General features: G+C 43.3%; 1 protein-coding gene across 7 annotated transcripts in view; it reads right to left on the bottom strand.

The window, feature by feature from the left end:
- Positions 1–17,005, bottom strand: part of ARID1B (AT-rich interaction domain 1B) — a 412,486-nt gene extending 395,481 nt beyond the window's left edge. For all 7 annotated transcript variants that reach the window (XM_079939553.1, XM_079939554.1, XM_079939557.1 and 4 more), the window contains exon 1: positions 14,869–17,005. In XM_079939553.1, the coding sequence (XP_079795679.1) occupies positions 14,869–16,647 (1,779 nt within the window). In that variant the 5' untranslated portion in view covers positions 16,648–17,005. The remainder of the gene's footprint in view (positions 1–14,868) is intronic.
- Between the last annotated feature and the right edge of the window lie 2,239 nt (positions 17,006–19,244).

Raw genomic sequence — 19,244 nt, 5'->3', positions numbered from 1 at the left:
GTGCTCTTCACATCTTCCCAACACCACCGACAACTCCAGGAGGGCCATGTGGCAACAGCAAAAAAGGAAATCATCATGACTACAATGTCATGAAATGACCTCACCAAAGAATTAGAGGATTTTCCTGCCTTACATTTGTTCTTTTAACTGTACATTAACACCCTGATTAAGATATGCTAATTTGGGGGTTTGTCTTACAACTTTTACCACCACAGGAGTTCGCTCTGGGCACATAATGACATTCACTTTTATTTTGCTGATATTTCACTCTGAAATTCTCTCTTCCAGTTGCCCGTATCCTCCCTTCTCTCCAATCTTCTGGTCCCTGACTGCCACTTGTCCTCTCCTCTACGTTCTTGGACTTACAGGTTTCTGGACTCCTAACACCAAGTGACCTTGAGATGCTGTCCGGTACATTCATCTATTCTCTCATCCAAAAATATTTATTAAGCACATATTAGTAGACACTGTTCTACATGCTGGTCCATCGCCTCCCCATCCCAGAAACTTCAGTTACAGCCACATGCAAATAATAACCCCAAACAGAAGAGAACCTGTGCTCCTCTTGAAACGTCAACAGACTGTTTCACAGCCTCCCCTGACAACTCAACTTAAAGCAGTGACCCAGATCACGGGACAGCTTCCCCCAACAGGCGGGTGTAAATTAATGCTCAGTGACACTATCAGAAAAATCCAATAGCCACCTTCATGCCCTTGGAGCAGATTTCTCCTCTCCTTTGCCTGGTACGACTATGGGGCTAAAATACACCAAAGCTCAATTACAAGAACGTAATTCTACATGTCTTAATGGTTGCACGAAGTCTATTTATTTAAACTTTACCTCTAGCTTGTCCACGACCTCTGTGGGTGGCAGAAAGGTGGGCATACAGGCCATTCCACAGCCTGAGCATCTGAATCCTGGGGGAGGGGCCTGGGGACCCTGCCCACCTCCCTGGGTGAATCTGACAGGCAACCAGGTTTGAGAACCACTCCTTTAGCGGAGAGGATGTAGCCTGAGCATCAGACAGACCTGGGTATTGAAGAACTTTCTTAGTTCTACCAGTTTACTTGTCTAGGAAACAGGGACACTTGTCTGGCAAGACTGCTGCGAGGGCTGCAGTTACTCCGTGCAGTGTGCCTGGCCTGGCACACGGAGTCCGTGTTCAGTAAAAGGAGTGATCTTAGTAGGTCACAATTATTTAGGACTCTTCTAAAAATTTTTCTCTGAATCTGCACTTCTCTACTCGGGAGGCGGAGAATGGAAAGCAGTTTATTTGTAAGAGCTTCATGTGTCGCCACGCTACAGTCTTACACAGGTCGCCCTTTAAAAAAAAGGAGAAATCGGGCTTCCCTGGTGGCGCAGCGATTGAGAGTCCGCCTGCCGATGAGGCGGATGCGGGTTCGTGCCGCGGAGCGTATGGGCCCGTGAGCCATGGCCGCTGAGCCTGCGCGTCCGGAGCCTGTGCTCCGCAAGGGAGAGGCCACAACAGTGAGAGGCCCGCGTATCGCAAAAAAAAAAAAAAAGGAAAAAAATCACTCAAGATTTGGTTGCCGACTCACTACCACCTTGCCGTTTTTCCTGCCTCGTCTGCACCCAGCTGGCCGCTCCCCAGGAAGGCCGCTCGCACTTGGCCGCTCTGACCTCAGTCACGTGCCTGCCCTGCTCCTCCTCCAATGGCAGAATGACCCTGTCTTCGGGGGGCGGGCCATTCCTCCTCACCTCCGCCCTTGAATTAATGTAATTTTGCGGGTGCACCTGCTGCTCCATCTTCCCAACTGCACGTGAAGATGTCGGTCAGACATCAGTCCTGCCACCTATGGACCATCACTCCTAACGTCTGCTACGTTAACAGAAATCCAGGAAAGGCCCCATGTTCTGCATGATCATGACCAGGTACTTTTTCCTATTTTTTTGTTAATCCTCATATGGTAAAGAAACAAGTCTTCCTCAAGTTAAGGATAATTTTCCTTCCCTCTTAGTCTACTGTATCCATTAAGCATGTTCCCCACACAGACGTCCTCTTCTGCACCCCACAGAGAGAGCTGGGCACCAACAAGGCCTCCCACAGAGCCCGTAACGGATGCTCTGACCCATAATATTTCACAAGCCCTAATGTACACAGGAAAGGCTGGGCTCTGAAAGCCACACAAAAGCGCTCATAAATTTCAGATTGCCCTCATCATCCCCTCCTTCTAAGAAACTGGCTGGAGTGCCACTTCAGTTGCAGGATTCTTATAAGAACTTTCCTTCTCAACGCTCTATCACAGCAACCTAATCAAGTGTCACAACTATTATTTAGACTGAATTTTACTTTAATTTCAAGTATGTTTACTAACAGAGCAAAGGTAAACATTCTTTAAATCTAGTTTTGTCTCATAAAAATCCCCTAATTCACTGTTCATTACTTTTACTAATCATTACAAAACTGAGTAAGGACTCTCACATGAGTAAATCTATGTCCATGACTATCAATTCATTTCAAGATTCTGTAAGGCAAAGACAAACACGCTGATTCCTCCAGACACGGGTGATACATTCATCTCCCCAACCTTTTAGTGACTTCTACTTTTGAAAGACTCGTCTAAATTAAATGTATTTAAGCCCATGATTGCCCACAATATTAAAATTATTTAATTCTCGAGTAGTATTAAGGAATAAACAAAAATTGAAAAAGATTTCAAAAATTTAGGTTAGGAGAAAAAGAGTGGAGTCAAAACTAATTAGAAATGCCCATAATGACGCTTTCCCATTTTAAAAGGACATTGTTCCGGAACTCCTACACTGATTTCTCTCTCCCTACCCCGTCGCCCCCGCCCCGTGTACCTATTGCTTCTCAGATCCTTCACAACAACACATTATCCACACCACAGATAGTTTCATCCTCGACAAGGAGGTAAGCTTGCCTGCCTCTCTGCGTTATCTGTCCACGTTCCATTTGAATCCAATTTCCTTGCATTACCTCTGCCCAGGTCAGGGATGAATGGCTGTCAAATTCCCAGTGGAATAAAAAGAAAAACCCTTTCTTCCTGAGGCAGCAAGTTTCAATTCACAGAGCACATGGCTAATCTACATATGTGAAGGTCACGGCTCTTCAGTCAAAGAAGTTAAGAATGGAACAGCTCACGTAAGGGGTTGTCTTAAACATCTTGGCATGATGCCCAACAAGTAAGATTGTTGAAAAGCAATAGATAGCTTCTGGCAGCAGCAAGGGGAAAAATATTTTGATCATGTGACGCCATACACACTACCTAGTTTATTTCATGTGCGAAACTTTGCGAGTCCCTAAAAAATACCACGTATGCAAATCAAATTCAGATTTCAGCTTTACCAGTTTAGCCAGGCTGGCACATCTCCCTCTTCACAAAATGCGCTTATATGAAATTTCTAGATCCACCGAGAATAAAACTTCAACATATTGACAACCAGTTGCCTCAAATATCTTAATAGCTGATTACAAGTTTTTTGCATTAGTTTTTCAAAGAACCGTGAAACACCAAGAAAAGGGTATTTACACTAAAAAAGCGCATTCCTTCAAGTTATCTAACTGCCTTAAATAAAATTCATCTTCTCCCTCCATTCTCCTCTCTCTCTTCACTAATAATATAGCAATGTGGAAAATTACAGGAACTTAATGCATGGTAAAAGACAAAACACAAAACTGCTTTTCACATCCTATTTTCACTAATGAATGGTTGAATAAAAGTAAAACACTCCTGCTTTAAAGTGCTCATACTTCTGACAAACATCTCAATGGAGGAGAAAGGACAGTCTTGCCACACATAATGGATACCAGGGGAGAAACCAAGCCTTCATGAAGCACGCCTCTGCCTGCTGGGGGCACGGCATTTCCTGAGTTGTCTCTATCCAGACAAATGAAGTGAAAGGGAGTTGGCACCAAGAGTGGGGAAAAGGGTGGGTTTCAGACCCAGCAACATCGTTACAAACATTACTACAATTTTAAAAACTTTCAGCAGTTAACAATAATAAACTACTTGTTTAGTATACGGCAAAAATTAATTGGAAGCAAAAGATCCATTTCATCAACCTGCAAACTGTCTGCCTACCACCAATTTCCTTCAACTCAAATTTTAGATTGCTTATGAGGTCAGAGTTATTCAATCCATATTTCTAATTAAATGGAGCAGTAAGTAAAATAAAAATATACCACAAACTGTCTATATTTATTTTAATTGCCAATGTTCACTTAGCAATCTAAGAATATTCCTCTACGCTAAACAATGAACATCACGATGTTTAACCATTTTCCAATATTCTCTGGATATCTTTTTATCTAATACCGTGTCCCTGTAGGTCACTACACCAAGGTCACTACACACCAAGGTCACTAAATGTTTGTTGATGGTGGTGAAATTAAATGTTCTAATTATTGATCTTCTGAATTTATTTTTCCTTACCAGTTAAAAAACATGACTGTTAAAAAAAAAATTGGAAAACACAGGAGACATTTTAGAAATGTGATAAATTGCTCCATAACTTTTCCTAAACACCTGGCAAGATAAAGACATACCGGGCAATAAAAACTGACACTGTCTGGATTCGAAATAAGCTTTGAATATTAACCTATTTGTTCTGAGAGGAAAGACTAATAGGCTGTTAAATTAACTTGTTAAATTAACTAATACAGAATCACACCTAACTAGTTTCAATTCCTTATCACACATCCCTTTCCTTGCCAGGTAGTATACCAGTACTTATCAAATCTACTTCTCACAAGAATTCCATGAGTTATGTATTCTTTCCCATCCCTTTGAAATGAGGAAGCTACAAACCTCAGAGAGGGGAAGCGACTTGCCCAGGGTCACACAGGTAGTAAATGCCCAGCCTTCAGGTTCTCTAACCTCCACACCTTCAGCTCTTGCCTTTGCCCTTGCTTTAATCCCCAAGACTCTTCACGTGGTCAACTTCTGCTCCTCAGCCAGGTCTTAGCTTATTCGACCTGCTGTACTACACAGTCTTCCTACTCCTACCCCACCCCGGTCTCTGCAAGGTGTCCCTCTAACATCTAAACTTGTCCCACCTAAACTGTTTACGCTGTATTGTGCAGCATGCCTACCTGTCCTTAGTCTCTGCACCGTCAATTAGTCAAAGGGCAGGACTTCTCATCAAGGGATCCATCATCCAACAAATGGCCAAGCACACAGTAGGCTCTCCACAAACGTCTGCCTGATGCCCCAGGTCTCGCTACACTGACATAAGCCTATAGTCCCAAAGCCCTGACATTTCAAGGCTGTTCAATACAGTGAAGGTAAATGAACTGAATTTTAAATCCTTCACGATACTGATATTATAAAGTCATTTCTTTAGGAGAAAAATCACTGTATGATACCCAAAATAAAATCCAAATTAAGATCATTTTCTCATCAATGTCACAGCACCTAAGAACAACCTTCAAGTACACTGACCTTCCACGTAAATTAGTGAAATGTATAATAACACTCATCAGGAAATTTTCAGTTTACATACATTATCATCTACTCTTCAAATTGTTAGATGATGCACTTTGATGGATATAGTCTTTCTGCATAGAACTGCGGGTATTATCATCTACTCTTGATTGTTAGATGATGCCCTTTGATGGATACAGTCTTTCTGCATAGAACTGCAAGGTATTATCATCTACTCTTCAGGTTGTTAGATGATGCACTTTGATGGATATAGTCTTTCTGCATAGAACTGCAGAAGAAATAATGTAGCCATTCATTTTAATTTCCACTTTGTAAAAACACCAGGAGTCTATGATAATTCAACAGGGAAAATTACGGATCATATGTTATATTTACTCTTTGTATCTTAGCACCAAGTGGCGCTCGGTAAGTATTTGTTCATAACAGAATTAAATTTTGTCCCTGATACTTTTAAATATCTTAGCATAAAAAAGAAAAACTGTTCTTCTCTACATATTTGAGACAAGCCCTTGGCATTCTCAGGTTTTACATTCCCTGTTTTGCCGGTTTGAGAGCAGACCTAAACTTCCATGATATGTAAATTATAATCTTGCTATGGACCAAATCTGAACCATATATTCAGTGAAGTTGAAGCAGATACAGAAGCAAGTTACTTAACTAATGAGAGACCAAAGTCTACCACCCAGAAGCTCAAAGAAGCCTATTTTTAAAGTTTTTAAACTTCGTTCCTTTGCAAAAAATACTTCCCCTAAAAAGCCAGTCGTTTTTGCAGATCATGAAAGTGGAAAGGTCTAAGAGGCCGAAGAAAGGAATGACTCTTGGCCCGAGGACAGAACTTACTAATACATAGCATGGAATCTTGAATGGGTCAGTGGCTTAGCTCCTATGGCATCAGTCCCCCATAGGCGCTATTGGTAAACCAAAACCAATTCATGTAACTGTTTACAAGAGTCCCAATCAGCACATAACTACATTTCTGAGGGAAATTACAGTGGAATTCACAAAATCTATACATCTGCACAGGTCTCAGTTGATATTCTCTGAACGCGTCTGGGATCTAGTGTAGTTTAATAAGATATTCAGTGGTGCATAACTGATTAGGCAGTATATTTTCTTTTAAATTCAAAGCTGCACAGAACTCTGCAGCTGGGAGGGACCAGGGGTCACTATCTGATGGAGGCGGGGACTTGTCCTCAACCACACCCTGAAGCGCAGCAGGGCCAGGCAGAGAACAAGAACCCAGGCCTGCTTCACTACACCAGTGGACAGACAGGTGGGGAAAGAAGAGGTGCCACGTAAGGATGCTACAGGATTTGCAGAGATGACCTCAGTGACAACCCCGCCCAGCAGGCCACAGTACAGATAAGAAAGCTGAGCCCCTGCCAGGTCTCAGAGAAAATGAGCACTGAAGCCTACAAATCAATCAAAGGGTCTGCCCAACTCCAAGCCCACAATCTTTCCCTTACATCAGGAAACCTGGCAATATATTCATATTCTCTCATAAATCCTCATAATCACAGAAATAAACTAATACACAACAAGCATGTCAGCTCCCTTAGGAATTTGTCTGCTTCTTCAGAAAGATACTTACTCAGCAGTAGCAATGTTTTACATTTCCGTTTCCAAGGTCAGTTATAATTCATTGGGTAAAGTAAACTTATTATTAAAAATACCAACAGGTAGCAGATACGTTAAAGGATAGTAAAATGGGTTTACAGCTTGTATATATAAATACATGATCACTGAATCTTAAAATCTGCTTCTTAAAATTTCAGAAATTATATGCCAAATTCTAGACACATTCTAGAATTACCAAGCATTTCAAAATTAGACTATGAAGTATGGTGAGTGGTTTCATTTCTCAGATACTCATCACAAAAAGAAACAGGAGATACTAAGGATTCTGGAACATCCTCCACTAATCACCAATGCCTTGCTTTCTGAAAGGTTTATTTCAGGACCCAGAAGCAGTAGCTGAATTTACTCCTCAGCCAGCATACATTATTTAAACAGTTACCAAAAATACTCTAGCAATCTAAGTATCTTCCTAAATCTGAGCAGACTGTTTTAACTTTTTTCCCAAGAGCCTGTATAATGTAGAAAACTGAGAAAAAGAAAAAGAACCACTCTACATAAATTTCAAAGACATCATATTTTCCTTCTTTTAGTTATCATTTTCCGTAGTAGATCTCTATCGTGCTCTGGCACCAAGCCAGCAATTGATTGGTAGCAACGGAAGAGTCATTAGCTCACCTCAACTATATCACAACAATCTACAATTATTTGTTTTGCCAAAATCTACTCCCCTACCCAAGAAGACGGCTGACCCACATGGTTGCTGTTTGCACTTTGTTTAAATGAGCCAGTTCTAAGTCAACGACCATGCCAAAAATACCAAGCCCAGGTACAGGGAGAGCAGGCTTTGGCAGGATGTCTCTGGCCTGAACTGCACACAGGAGCAGCAATGATCCCCACACCCTGGCTATCATCTGGGTCTGGCACACAGCTGATTAAGAAAATGGCTGCTCAATAAATATTTGCCAATTGATAGTCTGTAGTAGATATATTTACCTAACATACACCTCACAGCATACACAAATGGTAAATGCTTACACCTTAAGAAGTAATTGTTGCTTCCCGGCACAAGCTCTTTAATCACAGTTCATTTTCTCTGTGCCCTCTATGGACTCTGGTGTTAAAGTACATAACTGGTCATATAAAGATGTGACTGCATATCAGCATCAATAGTAACTAAAATACGATCCCAATATTTTACACACAAAAAGCCTGTTCACGGGAAAGACTAACCAGATTCCAAGAAGTATCCCTTTGCAGCTGCCTCGAAAATTTAATTAAGAGACCAATCATCTTAATTTAGGAATTTTTCCACCTGCAAAGAATTTCTGCAGTTTTGCAGAGGACTACAAATTAAAAACATGAGGGGGGGAAGCATGAATTTGGGGCACAGAACACTATGAAAAAGGACACAGCATCACGTGGATTGGTTGTTTGCTCTAGGTTGGGAGGGTGAGATGCCCCAAAACTTAAAATACCCTTTTTTAAAAAATTATCATTACAATTGATTTCCGCTAATAGTAGAAAGATAAAACCAATAATTTTTTAAAGAGGCTAAAAATGCAAAAGATGAGAAATAAGGGGGAAATGATCATGCTAACAGTTCATTTCCATATCCTATTATTTAACAAAGTCCCAGACTTCTCTCAACAAAGTACCTCAAACCTTTAAACAGAAAGCCTTCAAAAAGCTGCTTTTCAGCTGTTAATGACATAACTGACAATGAAACAACTAACCTACACAATGCACATTTCCAAATTGACAAAACCTGGGAAGACTGAACCTAAAGTTAGAATTGGAAGTAATGAACTAAAAACAAACAAACCAAAAACACCATTAGTGTTCCTCTGAGGAAGGATTTACTCATAAACTATGAAGTGGCAAGATTAATGGTTATAAAAATAAGCTTATTTTACTTACATGTTAATAACTAACAATTTTAAATTCTGACATGAAGAAAGGGAAGAAAAAATTTTTTATTTCAATTTGGGAGGATGAAAACGTCCTGGAAAGGATGGGGTGCACAACAATGTGAATGTATTTAACGCCACTGAACTTTACACCTAAACTGGTAAATTTTATGTTATGTATATTTTGCCACTATCAAAAAAATACACATATATATAACTTTTTTAGCATCCCACACAGAAGAAAAAAAAACATGGCCTAGAATTTTCTCCTGGATTTCATCAAATATGGCTTCCCTTCCAGAGTCACCTAATAAGGAATGACTTCTCGTCTGATTCTCAAGTTTCATCTTTCATCAAGGCCCAAGGAGACACTGAGAAGTGCATCCTACAGAATGTAGTTAAAGAGGCCAAATCTAGTTCAATTCAGAAGGACTGCCTTGCTGTGACAGATGTACTCCAGATTCTGCTGCCATCTACCAAAAATAAGAGTCTATGGGTAAATCAGATATGCTTAAGATTTTAAGGGTTTCGTCTCTTTCCTAGCAATAAATATCACTCAAGAAACAAATCAATTTCATCATTAGTTCACCTGTCAAACTCAGTAGCCTTCTAATATCCTTGGCATTGACCCATTCAGAAGTGGTTTAAAAAAAACCGGCCACTGGATCCTTCCTATTCAATTAAGTAAATCTAAGGAAACAGTTTTCTTAGAATTACTCCAAGTTAAAGACTTTGAAAATAGAACATATTTGTTGAAAATTTACTGTAGAAACACATATTTTACTTTGATAAACTCACTCAGTCATTCAATTAACGTGAATTGTTGAAACTATTATATACATATATCAACAATTCCATTCATTCCAATGGCATAAAGCAAAATAACTGGACAATAAATGATACTTAGGTAATTATACCTAAGTCATTTTCTTTTCATCAGATTTCTAAGAGAAAAAGTCACTAACATATACCAAGATTTTAGATCAAAATTAATTCACTCAACCACTGAATTAAACCAAAAAGGGCCACTTAAGTCTTACATAAACAGCCTCCAAACTGGGAAAAGCAATACTGTGTAATAGTTGTACATCTACATAAATGTACCCTTGGTGGATGAGCAGTTTTGCCTGGTAGTTTCCCCCAACACTACAGGGAACTAGGACCTGGGATTCCTCTGCCTCAAGCATGCATACACAGCAACTGTGCAAGTCTCCTTTACATAGCCACAGAGAATCTGCACCAATATCCTGATAAAGAAAGGACACCTCTGAAAAGGCATATGATCAAAATCTACCCAATTCCAACAAGGCCTAGCATGTGGATGTGGTCCTTAAGTATAAAGAAGATTGTAAAATGTCATAAATTTTTGTAATATCCATTTTGAAAATCTAAATATTGCAAAAATATTCATGGAACTTGAGTTTTTTTAATACTCGTTTTGAGCCTCCATAAATCTGTTGTTTTAAGTAACACACAAGAGTTCTTTCAAACACAAATATAAGACTCAAATTTATACATCTACACACAGCCCAAAATGAAAGTGACACAAGTGAAATTCTAGTTCCTTTTCCTCAAATACGATCAAAGCACACAGATCCATTAACTGAGCAGTATCAGTGTCCCGGAGAGTAGGAAGAAAAACCTCTCAATTGAGGACACTAGGCAAAAAGCTAATATATTTTCCTATGCCAATACATCCAAAATATACATTTCCAAGTCAGTTTTCAACATAAGTAGCAAAATTTCATAGAACCCCCAAAAACTTTAAACGAAACTACTTTCTCCCTAGGAGAGGATAGGGTTAAATAAATGAAATGATCATCTTTTTGGTTTGCCTGTCACACTGGTATTTATCCTAGGGAAATAAGTAAGTTCCTATTACATCAGAAGTCATTGTTTTAGATACACCCTGCTCCAAATTATAAAGTAATAAAGTCCATTAATAAGAAATAGAACTGAAAATTCAACCACATTCTGTTACACCTGTTTTCTTTAAAATGTGTCTATGTCTAATAAAACTACCGAGTTTTATATTAAGAGACTTCCTCTACATTGTCTTACATTTTTTAAATCGGTTCTCAAGCCAGAATTAATACTGTTTTTATACCAGAGGGAAGCTGTTACTCTCTTAGTTCTAATGAAAGAAAACGATATTTAGAGGCTTGTTCATTACTACAAGTGTCTAAGTGTGATTTGGAATATTTCCATATCCACAACACAATTCTAATACTTCTGATACAACATGGCATGGGAAAAATGGAACAAGTCTAAAAAGCTTTGCCAAAAATTCATTCCTAAATATAGATAAAAAACAAAACCAAAGAAAAACGAGGGAATAGGGTTTCTCTTCATAGATGCAAGGTAAGAATATGTTGCTCCCTGGAACATACTTATCGATTTTGTATTAATATAAACGTAAATTTAAGTGATAGCTGTCTTACAGAGTAGTTGCCATTAAAAAACAACACACTGCCAAAAGTACACAGAAATCAAGATCACCAATGAAAACAATTTTAAGCTATGCATAATTTCATTCCAAATAATACAGAAAATCAGACAACTACAGACATTTTTGTTATATTTTCTTTGTTTTTTAAATGGTAAACCTTTTCTGTGAAACACAGTTGTCAATTCCACCTCTTCTGACGATGGAGCAGCTGGCCAGTCATACCTTGGCAAATATATCAATTTAGGCCACAAATATTTGTTTACAAGATTTAACATATCACATAGGGTAACACTGCACTGAGTGGGCAAAGTGGGAAGTGCTATAATGTACCTTATACAAATTTTAAGGTAATCAGGAACCAGCCTGTAACTTCCTGCTTTGTAAGTCAGCTAATCACTTTTCTTTTAATGGTAGATAAAGCTTTTTTTAAATTACATTGTATTATATTATATAAAACTAAATTTAAAATAGCATTAATGAAATTCAGCACAAATGTGGACATCATAAAATCTTAGTTACCTGAGCAGACCTCAGTATTTCTTTTGAGATTGCTTTATCTGAATACTTTATCTCACAGAAACCTACTAACAAACTGTATCGTAAAATGCCTTATTTCACTTTTTAAAAAGACCCTCCCGTTACAATATACGCACATGTTTTGTTCTCAATTACAAAAACATTTGCCACCCAATGTAAACCATTCCTAAAATCAAAAATGAAACTAAATGTGTTAAAAGCCACAAGAAAATTTAATAGTACTTCATGACCTATAGTTATGCAGTAATTTAATATTCTGGACAAACGACTGTTCCTTAGGATAACTGTCACAACAAATATTAAATGATACCAGCCTTCCAAAAAGAAAAAATATAAAAAAGAGACACATTCCACATGTTAAACGGTGGTACCTAAAAGAAATCTGTGAATCTAGGTCACATGCCCATCATTTTTCTTCCCCCTCAAAAATAAAAAAGCTATTCCCAAGGGTCATACTGGGGACATAATGAATTCACTCTCATTCCAAGAAAACAAAATACTTAAAATAATTGGTTCCATTACGAAAAAATAGCGTAAAGCAACCCCGACCTACATCTGCCTCTATCATCCTGGTTTCTAGTTTACAGAGATGTGAATTCTAAACTGTCCCTTTAAAAGGAAGTTGACAAAGCAAATCTTTTTAAAATTACATGGGTTTATTTACACAAGGTTTTTCTATGTTTTTACCTGTACAAATCATAAAAATTGAAATTCCAAGTTTTCTATGAAGAATAGGAAAACACATTATTATTAAAAGTAAAATTCCACTAACTAAAGATTAGAAAGGAGTGGACACCAACGTCCTCAGCCTGGGATTCGCATGATTATCTGTTAAATTCAGTACTGCATTCACTCTGACAGGTCTCTCATCTAAGATATGGTTATTATTAAAATACACCTTCCTAAAATAAATGAGCTGAGTAAAAATATATATTACAACCCCCATTATTCCTTTCTAACATATTTTAATGCTCTGAAAGTTTAAAAAATTGTAATGTCTATGAAAGTAAAATTATTTGGAAGAAACATACCCAGCACAACTTGCATGTAATATAGTTTCCCTAAAACATTGTGTGAGCAGTTCAAATAAGGTTCACATTACCTAACCTAGCAAAATAATCAAGGGGGAAAAAAAAGATTCCTGGGGCATTTGCTTCCAAAGCAGAAGCAAATGTAAAATGATTTTTTAAATTTCGCAAGAACATCCATTTCTTCCCTTTTAACTAACTGTTGTCTGCAAAAATTATTATATAGCTTCCTCACTTCATGTTTTCTTAAACATAATGTCAATTCTAACTAAAACTTCTCATCCACCAACAGCTTAAAACAATCAGAACTGTTAAAACACAACTTACTAGAAACATAGATTTAATCTTGTTATAAAACTAATTAAATACTACTAAAAGATATTGTTGGATATCAGAATCTTGACATTTTTAATGATATAAATTTTAATTTTACATTAAACCACATGTGATGACATAATTCAAATTTTTTCCATGGTTTAATCCATGAAGGGTACTTTTATAAAAGCTTTACAAATCCAAAAATTAGTAAAATTCTTGGTTTAATTATTTTTCAATTGCCATATCCTCACCCTACAATTGAAGTGAATGGCCCTGCTGAGACTGTCAAAGAGCTGGATTTTGTAAATGCCCAATCCTGGACACCAGCATAATGTTTCTATGTATTTAATCCTCTTATTAGTAACTATGATGTAGAATAATTTAAGCTTTAAATAATATTCAACCTTACATCTGCTTGTAATAGAGCTCAGTTATTATTTGTGGCAAGAATTTTTGTGACTGTACTGCTCAGCACTTCTATTTACATCAGCAGTGCTAAATGCCCAATGGTGAGAGGGGAGCCAATCAGATGGCAGATTAGATGTCAACTCAGAGGCAGCTGTCTGGAGACTATTACAGCCAGTTTACCTCCACAATTCAAATTCCAAACCTTGCAAAGGAGATCAAGTCAAGTCTTTAGGCTCAGCCTACGAGCAAGAAACAGCAAGAGTGCAGGACACTTCCTAACAACGCTGCAAGACTTGGGTGACAGGAAATTAAAAATCCAAATAAATCCGATCCAAAAAGATCAATTTGCACCGGTCTGCTACTTCCCTGGGTTCGCTGAATAAAATGTACGCCTAATCCACGATCAAAATAAGTTCAATTCAACCGGAATGTGTTCCTTTAACACAGCCTATCTGTTGAAGGTGACTCCTTTCAAGGAGCCTGCAAGCCAAATAATGGATTTCCCGGCTATTCTTAGGAATGGATCGATATATTTTTGGATTTTTTGAGCTTCACATCGTTGTAAATGTGGGTACGACTGCTGCTACTAAACGCTTAAACTCAAAGCCCGCATCGAATATCCCCGAATGGCTAGGCACAACTACGAAACACACACCAGGCTGCCACAAAGCTAACCTATTTTTCCTGCCTTCACCTTGTGAGCTAAGAGGCAACGCAGTGTGGCCGGAGGGAGGACAAAGTTCCTCATTCTTTTCCCAGTTCTCGCTCATTGTTGGCGCTAACCGAGACGAGGGGGTCAATATTCCTCCCCAGACCCTACTGGCCGGGAGCGCCTATTTTGTCGAAAGAGCTGCCCGAACGGTCCCCAGCGCCCACGCGGCTTCCCCGCGGCGCGGGCCCCGACTCCCGCACGCGCGGCTCGGCGCCCGGGGTGGGGTGGCGAGGCGGGTGCCCGGCGACCGGCGATCGCGGCGCGCGTCCCGGGCCTCGGAGAGACCCCCTCCCCAGGCCCCGGCCCCCGCGCCGCGCAGTCCGACCCTGTGCACCGCCCGGCCTCGGAGGGAGGCAGCCGCGAGTTAAAATGGCTTTGGGCGCCTCGCCCCCGCCTCCCCCGGCAGAAGACGCAGAAAAAGTACGCGGAAAGAAAGAAACTAGGGCTCGCGGCGCGCGGCGAGGCCGCCGCGGCGGAAGCAGGCCCGGCCGGCGCGGGGGTTACCTGGGATCTGCCCATGGTCGGGCCGGGGGTGCCGGGGCTCATCGCCGGGTGGCTCCTTTGTTGCGCGGCCGCCCAGGCCGGGCTGGCAGCGGCGTACTGGGCGCCCATGTCCTTGCCCAAGCCCATGCCCGCGGCCGCCTGCTGGCCGCCCGCCGCCGCCCCCGCCGCCGCCGCCGCCTGGGACTGGGGCTGCGACGGCGGCGGCGGCGGCGGCGCGCTGGGGCTGCTGTAGTCCGGGTAGCTGCCGCCGTAGCTCCTCATCATGGGGCTGGGCGAGGTGAGCAGCTGGTTGAGGGTCGGAGTGGCCCCCGACGGGTGCTGGTTCTGCCCGGCGAAGCGCTGGAAGCCCCCCGCCGCCGCGCCGGCGGCCGCCTTGCTGAGGCTTGCGGCCCCGCCGCCCCCGGGGCCCATCATCATGCCGCCGCCCTGCTGCCGGGGGGAGCTCAGCACCCCGTACCCCGAGGACGAGCCCCCATAGCCGCCGCCGCCGCCGCCGCCTCCTGCTGCTGCTGCCGCCGCCGCCGCGGCCGCCGCCGCCACAGCTCCCGCTCCTGCTCCTCCTCCTCCTCCTCCTCCTCCTCCTCCGCTGCCTCCTCCTCCTCCTCCTCCGCCGCCGCCGCCGCCGCCCGCGCTGGGCCGGCTGTAGCCCGGATAATGGTTGTACTGGCTGTTGGGGTACCCTTCGTGGGAGTTCTGCAGGGGGTCCATGCTGTTGGGGGCTCCGGCGGCAGCTGAGGCGGAGTGCATCATCCCCATCCCGGGGCTTTGTTGTCCGCCATGTTGATCAAAGCAAGGCCCAGCGCGGCCGCCGGGGCCGCCGCTAGCTGGGGCAGCGCTGCCATAGTAATTATTAAACTCCGAGACGGCCGCCGGGCCGCCGCCGCCGCCGCCGACGCCGCCGCCGCCGACGCCGCCGCCGCCCCCGGGCACGGCGACCGGCTGCTGCTGCGCGCCCAGGGCGCCCAGGCCCGGCTGCTCGTAGCGGCCGCCCGCCGGCTCCCCCATCTTGGGCGGCGCGTCGTCCTCGTCGCCCGGCTTGCTCAGCAGAGGCTGGCCCGGGGGCTCGGCCTGGCTGCCCCCGGCACTGTCCTTGGCCCCTCCATGTTGCGGTTGCTCCATGTCGGGACCGGGCTGAGCCGTGCCACTGCCCGCGCCGCTGAGACTGTTGTTGGAAATGGGATGCTGCTGCCGCTGCTGCTGCTGCTGCTGGAACTGGCTTAGCTGCTGTTGTAGTGCGTGGTGGTGGCGGTGGAGGTGGTGGGCATGGTGGTGCAGGTGGTGGGCATGGTGGTGGTGGTGGTGCTGCTGGTGGGGCGGTGCGGCGGGGGCTTCGCCAACGGTTTTCAGTTTGTGGTTGGGGAGCAGCCCCGTCTCCATGGCCGAGCCCGGGCCCGCCGAGGAGGAAGAGGAGGACGCCGCCGCGGAGGAGGAGGAGGAGGAGGACAGCGCGGCGGCGCTTCCACCCTCCTTGAGAGCCGCCTCGGAGCCGCCGCTCTTGGCGCTGTTAGCGCTGGCGGCGGCGGCCGCCGCGCTCGCGTTATGGGCCATGTTCAGTTCGTGACGGGGGTGCGGGGGGTGGTGGTGCACGTTATTCAGGCCGCTGCCGTCGCCGCCGCCCCCCGGCATGGGTCCCGGTGCCGCCGCCGCCGCCGCCGCGCCGCGCGCCCCCGCCTCTAGGTCCCGGGCCCCGGGCGCCGGCCGCGGCCCGGGGGGCGCCCGCCGCTCGCCGCTGCCAGCCCGCGCCCGCGCCGCCGCCGCCGCTGCTGCCCGCGCGGCCATGATCGCCGCGGCGTGGCGAGGCCGGGCGGGGGGCGGGGGGGGAGACAATAAAACCCACTTTTTAGTCAGCAGCCCCTCCTGTGCGCATCCGCACGCCCCGACGGGAATCGAGCGAGCCCCCTCCCCCTCCACAGGCCCCACCGGAGCCGAACCGGGAGTCACGCCTTACGGTCTGGGCCTGTTCTCGCTGTGTGATTTCATGGTGAAAGTTTTTAGTTCAGGTTTAAATGAAACTTTTCTCTTTTCCTCTCTAACCCGGATATGGGTAAATACACGACTGACTGAGCCTATCGGGCCCAGCATGGCATGAGAGGGAGCCGAGCGAGCCCGAGCAACTATTATCCACTTCTCTCTGATTACTCGCGCGCACTCGCAAAACGCGGACTGGACTCGGCCCGGGCCGCGGCCGCCGCCGCCGCCGCCGCCCGCCCGCCGGGCCCTGCGCCCGCCCGGGCGCACCCTCGCGGGCACCGGCGGCCCCGGGCCGGGGGCTCGGGAGGCGCCGCAGGCGCCCGGAGCGCGGCGGCGGCGTGGGGCAACTGGAGCCTGCACTTTCCCCTCGTGCCTCCGTCTCCTTGCCAACCGGGCGTTCGCGTGTTTGTTTTCACGTCTAAAAGGCCCGATACAAAGGTGGAAAACGAGTCTGACGAGCAGACAAAAGAGGGAGAAGGGCTGAGGAACAAAGTTGTCCGCTGGCCCCAAAGGTTACGACGAGCCGGCGGAGAAAGAAAATATTTGGGCAATCTGTGCAAAAGTACTGCCTCTCCCAAGAGTTATGTAATTTTTCAGAATGTTAGCCTCTCTCCCTTGATTTCGGGCCATCAGCGTATTTCCCACAACTTCTTCAAACTGCAAAATTAGGAAAGAGTTTAAGTGAAGGTTAGCACATTCCCGGAGCGCTGTGCCCTGTACACAGCAGGTACTCAATATATGCTTATTATTGACTGCACCTGCCCAAAGATAACGTTGATATAACTTTTTTTTAAGGCATCTTATGTGTGTACGTAGGCTTATCAACGAAAACACGAAGTAGTCCCAGAGGAGCATTTTTCCTGCAATGCACTTGTCTGTCTTCTCTCTGAAGGGAACGTCCTCAAATATGTAGAGTGGTGCCTTATGCTCCCAACAGCTTGCACGTGGAAATTTAACTATTGGCAGCATAATAGCTAAGGTTTATCTCTTGTCTTCATAAATCTGTATGATGCCTTTCCCCCTATTTCAGAGGTTATGTGCACAATTAACCCTCTTGATACGGGTTCATTTCTAAGTGATGTGAAACAAAACTAAAAGAAATACATGTTATATTTAATAAACATAAGATCAGTAATGATATAAATCCGTCAAATCTAATCCTAGAGCAAAAACGTTTCACGCTTTGTTTTTTTTTAAAAAAAATACTATCCATTATTCTATCACTTTTTGATGCTTTAAATGTTTTTATTATTGTGAATTTGTCACCTGGTAACATCTTGAATATCTTCAAAAGCAGGACTTCTTAACCTGAACAATAGCTCAGTTGTACTAGTGTACTAGTGTGGACTCAGTTTTCATGGAGAGAAAGCACTTGAAACCAGAGCTTTCAAGAAGTCCTGCTAGCTGAAATGATACATATGATTTTGGTAGAATGTAGCTTTCTAAAATCATCTCATTCTTTAGCTTTCCATAAAGGCTATTTTAGTTTATTTCAACTGCAGTGGTTATTTTTGTTTGCTTGACCGAGTGTAAATATGTTACGTGACTAAATAGAAAATGATAGATGTGAAAAACTGGTGACTGATTGGGGGAAGGGGAATCAGGTGCACACCCAAGGGTCATTACAGAGTGTAGAAACCACAAATTTGCATTCAACAAATTGCAAACAACAGGAAAACAGGAGTTATATCATCATGTGTAAGAGAGAATAACAGAACCGTAAGGTAAATTCATGCCAAATCATTCATCAGTTTTTGCCAAGAGAATACTACATCTTTGTTAGTGTGCCTCTTTGACACTTTGTCCTGGATTTTCTCCCTCTATATATTCAAATACATACTAATTATATGATTATACCACATAAGTTGAATTTTTAAAGTTTTTCATATGCAAATATAAATATGTCTGTTTTGTGTATATGTGTTTATACATATATTCTAAAATCCATTACATATGTATGCTTTTAAACATTTATAGTCAAACTAAATATATACATATAATCATAAAAATGCATTTTTTCAAACTGATAAAATACATCAAAGTCAGTTTGTACAAGTGTAGCCGTATTTTGTGGCTTATTTTCACAACTAATCCTAAAAAGGGAAAATGAGTCACCAAGTTCACCTCTGGCCCTTTTAAAAAAATTTTTTTCATATAGAAAAATCATGAAACTTAAAAAAAAATTAGGTATGTAGGTCGAAATCTCTTTTAATTCCTTTTGCTTCAGCAAGTCAACTAGAAGATTGGAGCCAAGAGGCTATGAAATAGAGGCCCCCAGCACAATGAAATCAGTCTGCTATAAAAGGCGACACATGCCAGTTTCTCCTCCCCAATGGCAGATGCCACACCCTAAAGCAGACAGAAGGCACTGCAGTCTGTAAGAGAAGCACAACACACAAAGCCAG

Source organism: Stenella coeruleoalba (genome assembly GCF_951394435.1).
Source record: "Stenella coeruleoalba genome assembly, chromosome: 12".
In the NCBI taxonomy this organism is placed as follows: domain Eukaryota; kingdom Metazoa; phylum Chordata; class Mammalia; order Artiodactyla; family Delphinidae; genus Stenella; species Stenella coeruleoalba.
Note: the sequence above shows the minus strand (reverse complement) of the source record. Positions and strands in the feature narration are given on the sequence as shown.